The sequence below is a fragment of the Panthera uncia genome, chromosome B4, assembly GCF_023721935.1.
Source record: "Panthera uncia isolate 11264 chromosome B4, Puncia_PCG_1.0, whole genome shotgun sequence".
Taxonomy (NCBI): domain Eukaryota; kingdom Metazoa; phylum Chordata; class Mammalia; order Carnivora; family Felidae; genus Panthera; species Panthera uncia.
In genome coordinates, this window is record NC_064809.1 from 18,960,311 (window position 1) to 18,973,295 (window position 12,985).

Genomic DNA, 12,985 nt, shown 5'->3' on the forward strand with positions numbered 1-12,985 from the left:
CACTGTATCTCAGAACACTGATGGGTGCATTTCAAATATTATCATTTGAAAGTGAAGGAAACAAACATTTCATCCTTCTCTGGCAAACAAACTTCTCCAGCTGGACCCCAGCATGGCCTGACACAGGCTCTCGCCATGGTGGACGGGAACACCCTCATTGTAAGGTCTTCTCTGTAAGCCTCCTTCAGGAGCTAGCTTCATTCAGACTACAGAAATTTTACTGCACTAGTATTCTGCAGATTTTTTTGAAATATGATTTAATACAGCATTACCTTGCCTTTTCTATTTTTTCTCTGCAAAAGCCAACGCATACTCATACTCTAGAATGCCACATACTGTCCTGACTGATACATAAGTCTAACCAGACCAATTCTGCTTCAATTAGTTAACGAAAGGCTCTGTGTCTAAGAGTGAAGGTGAAGAGAAAGGTCACGAAAGGGATTTCAGGGGTGCCTGCGTGGCTCAGTTCATTGAGCACCTGACTCTTTATTTTTATTTTTATTTTTATTTTATTTTGAGAGAGAGAGTGCAAGCAAGGGAGAGGGGCAGAGGAAGAGAGAGAGAGAGAGAGAGAGAGAGAGAGAGAGAGAGAGAATCTCAAGCAGTCTCCATGCCCAGCACGAATCCCAACATGGGGCTTGATCCCAAGGCCCTGGGATCATGACCTGAGCCAAAAATCAAGAGTCAGACACCCAAAGGACTGAGCCCCCCAGGAGCCCTGAGCATTTGACTGAGATGCTCTGAAAATGAGCACTCTCTCTCTATCTCTGAAAAAAAAAAAAAAAAAGAAAGAAAAGAAAAGAAAGAAAAGAAAAGAAAAGAAAAGGAAAGAAAAGAAAAGGAAAGGAAAGAAGGGGATTTCAGGAAAGAACCTTATGACTTCCTCAACAAGAAACTAAATATCCATGGAAGAATTGTTGTTGGTAAAGATAGCAATTATTCATTGTAAATTGTCAAGCACTGAATGGAGAAGTTTTTTACCCATCACAGGACTTGCTCCTTGCCTCCTCTACCCTTCCCCCCAAGCTCAAAGGTAACTGGAGGGTAAATTATTTTACAAATCATGGTGAAGGTGCCTGTTTTTGTTTTGCTGGGGGCTGGAGAAAGAAAAAGGCAAACGGGGCCTTTGAAACCTTCTCTTAAGCCACCAAATCAATGTGCTAAGGGCCTTTAATCATTCTACAGGGTAAAATTTCTTTCCTCCAAGTTGTGGAGAGGTACTGAAATTTATCTTTTCTCTGAAAAATTTAATACAGTTAAAATTCTGTTCAAAAGATGAAATCTAATCCCAGATTTCATTACTGGACTATTAAAGTGATCTATCTCTTGTGTACTATGATATATCAAGATGAAACACTGCTTTAGGTTCAAGGGGAACAAGGCTACAGTTTTCCTTCTGAAACTGAGACCTTTGATATTTGATGAAACAGCATTTTAACAAAGCGAAGAATAAAAGAAAAGCAGCCAGTTTAGCAAAGAACTGAAAACATTTATCTAGCTGATGTTTGCTTTTGGAAAGGATAATTAATGCTATGGAGAACTTACTGAACTAATATTCTGCTGATTTTTCTTCACTCGTTCTGTCTCTGGAGTATCTTTTATGGCCGTGCCAGCTCCTACTTCTTTCTTATAAAATACCTTAATTATAAGAGAAGGAAAGAATAACTATAAGCGTATTAGAATTCAAGTCCTAGATTAGATTCTTGTAAAAGAAAGACAATGTCTCAGGTTCTCAAGTAACGTGAATACAGCCTCTATTTACAAGTACCAAGGTCATATCAATCAATTAAATAACCCATTATCACAATAAATGCCCAATTCTGGTTTCATATTGCATAGTATTCCCCAAGTAACCCTCTCATACTTGGTTCTAGAGCATGCATGCTACCCTAGGTGGCCGCAGATTATTTGGTCTAAGGATATAAGTTGGCAAACTAGAGTTCCCGGCTTTAAATATGAATGTATGTCACATGTGTGTTTGAGGAAAATCAAAGTGCATTATTATAAAAGCTTACTAAGCAGTATCATTTAATTCAAAAACAGCATGAAATTTTAAGCAAGTGCTACTCTCCAAACACAAAGATGCCTTCATTCTCTTCAAAGAAAATACTGGTTCTGTCACCAACATCAAAGTTTACTCGTTCTATTTCCCTTGTCTTCCACTTATTCATTAACCTTCCCACATGTCTCTCCACTCCTACCAACAGCCACCCCTTTCAAAGACAAAGCAAACTGGGGTGCCTGGGTGGCTCAATCGGATAAGTGTCTGACTTCAGCTCAGGTCATGATCTTGTGGGTTCGTGAGTTCGAGCCCTGCGTTGGGCTCTGTGCTGACAGCTCAGAACCTGGAACCTACTTCGGATTCTGTGTCTCCCTCTCTTTCTCTGCCCGCCCCCCGCCCCCACTCGTATTCTGCCTTCCTCTGTCTCATAAATAAATAAATAAATATTTTAAAAGACAAAGCAAAACAAAACAAAAAAAAATGTTTACAGAATAATAGAACAATTGTAAGAAAAGCATGTGAGGACAGAACCACTCCCTCTGTTGAGACTAAGTGATCCAGGAGGCCCTGGTGGGGGTAGGAGAGTAGGCCCCAGAGATGTTTTCCTCCACAAGATAAAAATCTAGAATACCATGGAATCACAGGAGATAAGGGTGCAAACAGCTTTTTTCCCAGATCTTCCCTTCCAGCCAGACTTTTCCATTTATTAGCACACCTGCTTTGAAAGCCCCAGAGGCGTCTGTCTAGCACACCTTGAGGTTTGGAGCTTGCCAATTTATTTCAAAGTAGAAAAGATTCCAAAAGCCCTCAGACTTAACACAATTACAGTTTGATGAGACATCTGCTTAACTCCTAAAGGACTAATGAGCTAGTTCTACATAAAAATATTGGCTGTTTGGTCAATTTTTATAATTTTATAATTCAAATTTATATATCCATTAAATGTAGACCCAGTCCCTTAATTCCTATCCCTGAAAATAAAAAATATGAAAGTTTAAGAATTGGTTACAAACTAGTAAATCCCTAAATACATTATCATTTTAAATCAGTGACCTGCAAGAAAATCACTTCATATGGTTATTCTCCTCTTTGAAGTAAAATCTGTGTAGAAGATTAAGACCTCTTTCCTCAGTAAAATTTTAAATTTCAGTTAAAAAGAACTCTTGCTTATACCAAAGAAGAAGATGTGAATTTGTAATTCCAAAACAATCATGATAAATTATACCTTGTAAGAACATTTGGTACTATTAAAGAACAAACAAGAGGCCCAAAATGGAGTCACTTATGTTAAACCCCATCAAGACTTAATACCTAACCTAATTGCAGTTTCAGCCTCTCCCAAGAGCAGAATTTTAAACCAATCAGCCTGGAATTTCCTGATCAGCGCTAGAGAGGTAATCTGCATGATAGACCCCCACCCTTTTCCTAGGGAAGGAGACCTTGTCTGAAGCAATCCTGTCTTTTCTCTTGCTAATAACTTCCTTGTCCTGCAGCTTTGGCCTATAAAGGCCTTACATTTTGTACCTCTCTACCGATCATCCTCTATTTATTTGTTAGATGGGATGCCTCCTGATTCCTGAATCGTTGAATAAAACCAATTAGATCTCTAAATTTACTTGGTTGAATTTTAGTTCTTTAAAAAATGTTTTATTTTAACGTTTACTTATTATTGAGAGACAGAGCGTGAGCATGGGAGGGGCAAAGAGAGAGGGAGACACAGACTCCGAAGCAGGCTCCAGGCTCTGAGCTGTTAGCACAGAGCCCGATGCGGGGCTCGAACTCACAAACTGTGAGATCATGATCTGAGCAGAAGTCAGATGCTTAACCGACTGAGCCACCCAGGCGCCCCGAATTTTGGTTCTTTAAAAGTACTCTTATTATGTTAAAGAAGTAAAGATAATATGTTTGACAGAAAATTCAAACAATGCCACAATCAGACAATGAGGAACAAAGGCCCTCCTAACGGAAACAAAATTTCAAGGTGGCAACTGTCAGGGAATTACTACTCACCGCACTAATGTTTTGTTGAGTTGTCTTGATTCTCTGCATTTCAGGACTATCTGCCACTGAAGAATAGTTAGAAAGCATCTTCTCTGCTTTGTCTTTATACTTTTTCTAGAAATAGAAACAGCTTAACATGAATCTGAAACTGTGTGTGCGTTTGTGTGTGCCCACAGGCATGAGAGATAGAAAGAAAATGATGCCTCTTCCATATATGTTGATTCAAAGCAGTTGTTGAGGTGACAGCAAAAATCAAGGGAGTAAGCAAACAGAGTAAGAAAACAGAGTAGAAAAGCGGCCTCCCCTCTTCTCAGGCGATGGTCCCCATCCTAGTCCATTCAAAGGCCTCTGGAGGGCTTGGCCTCTATGTCACTCCTAAGTTTAGAACCTTGTGATATTGTGATTTATAATAAGATATATCTATGGTCTTTGTCCCTATTTCTTGCACAGAACTCCTAAAACCCTCAGAATTTCTTGTGGTGAGAGTGATGAAGGTATCTCTTGCTATGCTAACGAAATGGTATTTGGACACACTGAAGTATGAGACTGGTTGCCAAGGAAACCAAACTTGTGATTAGAGGGTTGGACCTTTCAGTCCCAACCCCCAACCTCTGGGGATGGCAGAGGGGCTGGAGGCTGAATTGTCACCAATTGCCAATGAGTTCATCAGTCATGCCTATGTAATGGAGCCTCCATAAAAACCCAGAAGGAGAGGGTTCAGAGAGCTTCCGGGTTGGTGAACATTTGGAGATCTGGGGGAAATGGTGAATGAACCTGGAGGGGGCTTGGAAGTTCTGCGACCTTTCCCCGTGCCCTCTTCCATCTGGCTGTTCTGAGTTATAACTTTTTATAATAACCCACTGATCTAGTCAGTAAAATGTTTCTGAGTTCTGTGGGCTGCCCTAGCAAATGAATCAGACCCAAGGAAGGTGGGGGGGGGGGGTCCCAGGAACCTCTGGTCTATAGCCTGTTGGTCAAAAGCACGGGTGACAGACAGCTTGCAACTGGTATCTGAAGAGGGGAGGGGGACAGTCCCGTAGGACTGAACCCTCAACCTATGGAACTTGGTGCTGTCTTCCAGTAGATGGGGTCAGAGATGAGCTGAATTCTCCCATACCCGACTGGTGTCTGAGAACTGGCCGTCGGGGTGGGGAAGCCTCCACATACATGCATTGGAATTGGTGACGAGAACACAGAAGAAACCTACTCTTTGATGAGCAGCCCGGTCCCTGTTCAAAGGAGCCCCTAGAGCTCCTGCAAGTAAGCTGGCTCTCTCCACCCGCTATTTCTCACGCTTCTGGATTTAAGCTTTTTGCTTCCTACTTCAGAAAAAGAGACATTTGTATAATGGAAAGGTACTAGGATTTCTGTAGTTGAGATAAAAATCTCAATTCTTCTGTCTAGTAAATGTATTACTACTGAGAGCTCCAATACCTTCTCTGAGTACCAGCATTTTTACATTGTAGGTTTGGTCCGAGACCCGCATTAACACACCGAATCAACCCCACAAGCAGATACTATCACTGTCTCCCCTTACAGATGGGGAAACTGAGACACGAGCTAAGGAGTGTCAGAGCAGGGATTTGAACCCAGGCACTCTGGGTCTAGAGCCAGCAAAGTTAGCCATGATGGCATGCGGCGGCTTGTGAAGAAAGGTAATTATTATTGAGACTCAGCACAGCATCATTACAACTGTATCCTAAATAATTAAAACTCCTTGAAGTTAGATGTATCCTTCTGTCACACATACACAAAAGCAATGCTATCAAGTTAAAGCAGGAATTCTGATGGTTCAGGTGTCACTTCCTATGGAAAGCCTTTACGCCCGAAGCCTTACTTCCTGGTGGCACACATCACGCTTTGTAATATTTGCATGATTATTGATTATTAGATTAGTCTGCAGTTCCCCAAGGGCAAAACCAGGTCTAGTTTTGCATGTAAATGAAAGTATTTTCTGAATGAATGAATGAGATTGGCATTCTAGACACAGTAAATTTCCTCCACTGATTCCAATGGCCATTTGTCTATTTTACGTATTTACTTCTAAGTTTAGTCAGCTGATATAGCCAACTTCTACAAGTTCATGTGCCAGCATGAGACATTGAGGACAGATGAACACGCACTTCAGGACCATCCAACAGCTGTATCATCTGAGGAGGCCGCGAAGCACACAAGTCCTCTGGCATTTGACGGCCATCAGGACACCCCCTTTTGCACCAAGAGGTGTTTGGACCCACTGCTTATGTTTTAACTGGAAGGTTAACAAATTTGGTCAGATTTTGTTGAAAAGTATCTTCTTCATAAATCCCGTTAATCAAATGTAATTCCTTGGTCAGTTTTCTATAACCATTTTAATTTTTCATTCCCCTTTTATTATTTTTTTTTTTCCATTGGGATGCACTCTTTTCCTTGTACATTGGATAGCAAAGACAATATTCACTAATGAATTTTTTTGCCCGGATCAGATTTTATCAAGAACTTCTTCTTCCATTGCATACAGTCTTTTGTGGTCATATTCATATCCAGCTTTTCTATGAGAGTTTTTTTTTTTTTTCTAAAGGGTTTTCTAGAGGACACGTGACAGGTAGGTACACTTGGTAAATTAAATCTTACCAAGAAAACAGTTCTTCTCTTAATTTTTAGTTAATATTCTATTTCACCTTCCACCTTGTGTGGTTTTACTCACTCTTAGTTGGAGCTGATTGTTTTAAGGATAATATGCATTAGGAAATGGTTAAGAGACAAACTCATTTTGTAATCACTTTCTGTAATGGGAGCACTGGATTCAAGTGTGCAGAGTCAAAAAATAAAAATAAAAAGATCAAAATGTCGTTGGACTCAAACAGGGGAGCCTGGACACTCAGTAGCATCCACTGAATTGAATTTACAGCACTTGTCCCTTTTGTTAGTGAGATTAATCAAGTTTGGCCAATAGCTCCTTTATAATCGAGTGCACTGACTTTGAATACAATGCCCTCAAAAGATATCAATCTTAGAGACACATGAAGCATATGGTGATTGAATATCAGAAGAACGCATTCCTACCAACCTGGCTATAGATCTCCGATGCCCTCTTGGCTCGAAGCATGTCCGGGATGTCCATGCTTATTTGCATCCCTTTCCCTTTAATTTCATTTTCCAAGTCTTTCTTATATTCTTTCTAAAAGAACAGAAAATAATCTTCAGAGCTTTGCTTAAGCTTCCATCGTAATGCAGATATTTGCGTGTTTGACTGTCAAAGCCACACGTGTGAAGACGCCATTTACGCTTTTTCTATACACAACTCCCTGTGTCCGATGTCAGCCTTGTATCCCCATCTGTTTCTTACCTGGCTGGCCATTTCGGATGCCTTCTTAGCTCTCTGGATATCAGGAGTGTCTGTGCCCACCTGCATGCCCTTCCCTTTTATTTCAGTCTCCAGATCTCTCTTATAGTCTTTCTGGAGAAAATAAAACACGCAGTGAGGGCTCCACGTGAATTTGAAAAACCGTTGAAAACTGTGATGTCATTTTGGCATCAGGATCATGGCTTTTAACTCTTACTTCTTTTATTTCTACAAAACTAGGAAGAGTTTTAACTTGTGGGAGGAACATGGCTTGGAGTGACTTATTCACAAGTAATCAGAAGGCTGTTTTCTACTAACCTGAATTAGGAGAGAGAACACAGCCAAGGGGAAAGTTTTTATATTTCAATGTGATCAAATTGATCAATTATTGGTTAATATATAATTCATTTGATGAATATCAATAAAACGTGATTGTAACACTGTCACTTTTTGCTCTGTAGCGAATCATTGTTGGTTGCTTTTCTGGAATCCCGTCCCTCTTTCCCCCACCCCCCCCCCATTAGCTCCCTGACTGGCCAACAGGCAACTCACTGCTCCCCCAATGCAGTTGGGTGAGACTGGCCTAAGTCTGAGGGTCCTCTTGGGCTTACATAAATCATTAGACCCCATCCCTGGTGCTTCGTGACTGCTCCAGGGATAAGGGTGATTCTTTTACTACACAAGATATCAAGAAGTTTGTCTTCTTCTTCTAGACATGGGTGGAGAAGAAGGGGACCCCAGGAGCCACGAAAAGCCTCTTTGCAAACAGAAGAAAGCCCGCCTGAGACCCGAAAATAGAAACTAAAACCGAATCACATGGTCTGGGCTCCAGATCAAGCCGTGCCTAGGGCTTCCTCTACTGTTTGGTTCTAAGAACAATAAATTATCTGAGAGGCTTAAACTGAATTATGTGTTACTCACAAAACAGTCATAATTACACAGACACAACATGGCTCAGAGACTTGTCACATTTGAAAACTCATCATAAAAAATAGAGCAAGATGTGCACAAGTTGTACACTTTTCTGTACGTATGTATTCTTCAATGAAAAATTTTGTTCAAAGAAAACAATTGACTGTATCTAATTAAATTTCTTCTGAAACAGTTATTTCCTATTATGTTAACATACTGTAGGTGTGCCATAATCGAGATTTGTACATTCCCTGTATAGAGTAAATGTTGGCTTATTTGTCATATCCTAAATTTTAAAAGGTATAAACAAAGATCTCAATCGCAGAGAAATATTATATTTTGCCCTATCTTCTATTCATAACTTGGCCTATTTTCACTGACTCAGAGCCTCAACTTCACTTTTCTGAATACAGTTTAAGTAATAGTATTTAACTTGCAAGATCACAAAAGTCATTATCAGTATGTCTATAAAAAGCCCCCCATTTTCAGTAAGCCTCTTTAAGGCCCTAAAACAAAGCACTTCATTTGAAGGATAATGTATGTAGAAAGTGAGGCACCTGGGTGCCTGGGAGGCTCACTTGGTTGAGTTTCCATCTCTTGGTTTCAGCTCAGGTCATGCACTATCTGACGGTTTCGTGAATTCGAGCCCCACATTAGGCTCTGCATTAAAAGTACAGAGCTTGGTTAGGATTCTCTCTCTCTCTCTCTCTGCCCCTTTCCACTCACGATCTCTTTCTCTCTCTCTCAAAATAAATAAATACACATTTACATTTTTTTAAAAAAGAAACTGAGGCACTGATCATACACAGCCACCACGGTCCCAGGGTAGAAGTATGTCACTTAATTTTGCAATATGAATGTTCAAATCTAAAAGCGTTCTAAAGCACATAGACTACATAGGACACTAGTTACATCATTTATGTATTAATGCACAGTAAAACACTCTAAAACTTAGAAGGCTTAAAACAACATGATAGCACCTTTATTCTAAAAGGCAAGCCCCCGTGCACAAGAGCTTTTAGAGGCTCTGTCTGAGTCATGTGTGCTAATGTCCTCTTGGCTAAAGGAAGTCCTATGGTCAATTCCATAGGTATTGGAGGGTTTAACTATTGGGAGTCATTCATGTAGCAATATATACCTCATTCATTTCTTTGAAAAATTAAACCTTGAACTACAGAAAAGTCCCAAAGTTTGGCTGAAATGAATGTGAAAGCCTGTCAATTGGGTAAAATGGGACATGGCTATGATTACACGCAAATGAGATCTTTGGATTGCAAAGATAATAACATCACCACAACCCTGATGTATGGGCAGTCATAGGACAGCTGACCCCCCAGGCCTTTTTCCCCCCTCTTCTCAATAACTAGCATCCAGCCCTAAGGTACACAGAGAAATTGAAAGCAGCATATGGTTGAGTAAAACAAATCTATACCATTAGAAGGAAAGACATGACATTCTAACATGTCATAAAAGGAGTATGTCTTAGAAACCTGTCTTAGGTAAAAATGTAAAATCGCAAATTTATGTTCTTTCCACATTGTTTTCTCTAGGGCAAGGATGCTTTCTTTTGGTTTCAATTCTCAGGCCCATGAGGATGATTTTGAATCCTCTTCTCCAGCCTCGAATCCCTCACTCCCAACCCCCTTACCCCAATCCAGTACCTTGAGTTGGATATTGCCCTCTCCTAATAAAGAGACAAATTTCAGACAATTGTAAGTAGTGATTTGGTAGTTTCTTGGTAGTTAATTACGTGGCCCAAGGAAGCCACCACTAAAAAGTACGATTAAATCTACGAAATGAGTAACAAGACAGAGCTTGGACTAGGGCAGAGCAAAGTGGATGGATTTAGAAACCATGTTGGGGGTGGAGTCAATAAAGTTGCCGACAAAAGGAATCTCAGTGGCTTCTGAGACCTCACTGATGCCATTTGCTGAGAAGGGAGTGGAAAAGGAAAGCAGATCTGGGGGAAAATTAAGGGTTCTGGTTTTGGCACGTAATATCGAGAGCATGTTGGCACACTTTACGTGTCGTTTACATGTGGCAATGCCTGTGACACATCGAAAGGTAAATGGTTGCGTATTCACATCCATGTTATGAAACGCTTAATCCTCCTGTAAGAATGAGGTAGAACTATATGAAGCAACATGGAAAAGGGTCCATAATACGAAGCGAGAAAAACACAGCACAGATCAAAACACATGGTATTTACGGATTTTTCAGTCCATGTGTGCCTCGTGTATGTTTATTTTATTACACATAAAAATAGATCTGGAAGGTTCTACAGCAAATTTGCAACAATGGCAATCTCTCAGGAGAAGAATGGAAGGAGAGGTCTAGTGAAAGATTTTCAAGCGCCTGTTCGGCATGCAGTCCCCCAACTCCACCATTTCTAAATGAAACCCCTGTTGGTCGAGCATCTTATGGCATCCCCAGATGCTTTGTCTAAACCAGTTAGAATCACCCCATCCCCCTGGCCAGTCCCTAACCCTGGGCATGCAGCACCTGGCAGTTAATCAGTGGCTGCCTCCTACCCTACAGATTTCCCGAGAGGAGTCAATCCTGAGCCAGCTCTTCCTGAGGTCACTGCCAGGGTCACATTACAGCTCTCAGGGTAGTTCCACTGAACCCGCCCCGCCTCCCACCCCCCTGCTCAGCCTTGAGGTAAGTGAGCAGCATGCCTTAACCTGCACCCCAATATTCTCTTTACAGATGCTTCTCACAAAATCACCTCTTTCCAAATACTCTCTGCTCCAGTGACTGACTTATTTATTTATTGTGCGAGTCAGGGAGAGTGACAGAGAGAGAGAGAGAGAGAGAGAGAGAGAGAGAGAGAATCGCATGGAGCCCAACACAGGGCTCGATCTCACAGCCCTGGGATCATGACCTCTGCCAAAACCAAGAGTTGAACACTCAGTTAACTGAGCCACCCAGGCACCCCCTCCAGTGACACCCTTATAGTCTCAAAATTGCTGGAAAAGTTAGAGAGGGAGGGAGCCAAACCATAGGAGAATCTTGAACACTGAGAACAATCTGAGGGTTGATGGGGGGTGGGAGGGAGGGGAGGGTGGGTGATGGGCATTAAGGAGGGCACCTGTTGGGATGAGCACTGGGTGTTGTATGGAAACCAATTTGACAATGAATTTCATATTAAAAAAATAAATAGTTAAGAAAAAAAATAAAATTCCATCCTAAAATAAAAAAATAAAATTAAAAACAATTGCTAGAGGAGTTCAAGAGGCATGGAACTGATTCCGAGGTATTTCCTTCCAAAAAATACACATATGGGCTGACTCCTACACTGTGTTATCTGTTATCTATCATATCATAGCATCTAAGCCAAAACTTCTAAATTAAAATCCTGTCGTTACATGTATTACATGAAGAGGAAAATATTAAGTGAATGAACATGGTCATTCATGATATAGAATACTTTAATACAAAATACTTTCATACAAAATGCTAACCCTGCAAGAATTTCAGGCACGGTGATGAGGTCAACAGGGATTATTTCAAGAATGTGCAACCAAATCATGCAGAAATGGTTATCGCTTTCATGTTGGAGTCTCAATATGTGAGTTTTCAAGTTCTGTTCAGAGAGTGGGAAACACAGATATACCAGGCAGCACGTGACCTATCCTTTAAAATAAAACAAACATAGTATGAAAACATTTATTGTAGCCTAGACGAATGTGAAATTTTTTGTATTACAAGAATAAGGTAAGAAGGTGTGTGTGTGTGTGTGTGTGTGTGTGTGTGTGTTCTATTAACATGACTTCCCCCCAAGTTTTCTTTGATATATTTAAAGGAAATGAGTAAAGCAGAAACTGTAAATTTTCAAACAAGCATGATGATTTGGAATGGTTTCCATTCCAAACTTCTACACTAGTCACAAAGCTTTGGGAAATTCCATGTGTTAATCAAGTTGTTAATACGATTTGTTCAATTCCAAAATCCAGGTTTTAAGGCATCTGCACCATTCGCTCCACTAACCTGACTAGCTATCTCTGAAGCTTTCTTGGCATGTTGTATTTCAAGGGTGTCAGTGCCAATGTGCATCCCCCTCCCTTTAATTTTTGACTCCAGGTCTTTCTTGTATTCTTTCTGCAAAAAAAAAAAAAAAGAAAAAGAAAAAAAAGGCTACATTTCATAATATTCATACACTCTGGGGATAAACATACTATCTATAATCAATGATACCAAAAGATGGCTGAATATATAAGAAGAAAATACAGCTTACTTCGTACTATGAATGATCACCTAGAACTCAATTTTCTGAGCTGCTTAAAACTGTATCACTATTCTCACTGAAGAAGAGTATAGGACGCTCTGAAGGTTTTTACCATACATGGTGAGAATTTTCACTGACAACGGTCTGAAGGGCTGGAGGATAGAGAGGTAGGTTTAAGAGAGTTGATGCTAGAGAAAGAAGGCTGACTTTGAGGCCAGAGCTCTCAACTGCGGTGTGACACAAAGAATGTTTAACATTTCTGGTTTACTCATCTGCAAAATGGGCGTAATAATTCCTGCATACAGGATCCATGTGAGGATCAGTGAGAGAGCATATCGCATAGTGTCCAGGGCAGAATAAGTGTTCAATAACTGATAGCTTCTTTTGGTCTTTTACTCCTATTTTCATATGCTAAGGCTCATTTATTGCTGTTCCTTCTGCCATCATGCCATTCAACTGTATGGGGATGGACTCTGCCATTGAGAGTCAAACCATTTTTCCAAGCATTACGGACAAG

General features: G+C 40.5%; 1 protein-coding gene across 11 annotated transcripts in view; it reads right to left on the reverse strand.

Moving 5' to 3' along the window:
• The window catches only part of NEBL (nebulette), a 358,160-nt gene that overhangs the window by 43,266 nt on the left and 301,909 nt on the right, over positions 1 to 12,985 (reverse strand). For 7 of the 11 annotated variants that reach the window (XM_049626927.1, XM_049626926.1, XM_049626933.1 and 4 more), the window contains 5 exons: positions 12,231 to 12,341; positions 7,332 to 7,442; positions 7,053 to 7,163; positions 4,013 to 4,117; positions 1,546 to 1,638 (listed from right to left, as the gene is read on the reverse strand). The exons of 2 other annotated variants lie outside the window; for them this stretch is intronic. In XM_049626927.1, the coding sequence (XP_049482884.1) occupies positions 1,546 to 1,638; positions 4,013 to 4,117; positions 7,053 to 7,163; positions 7,332 to 7,442; positions 12,231 to 12,341 (531 nt within the window). The remainder of the gene's footprint in view (positions 1 to 1,545; positions 1,639 to 4,012; positions 4,118 to 7,052; positions 7,164 to 7,331; positions 7,443 to 12,230; positions 12,342 to 12,985) is intronic. 2 more of the 11 variants (XM_049626929.1, XM_049626928.1) reach the window with 2 other exon arrangements.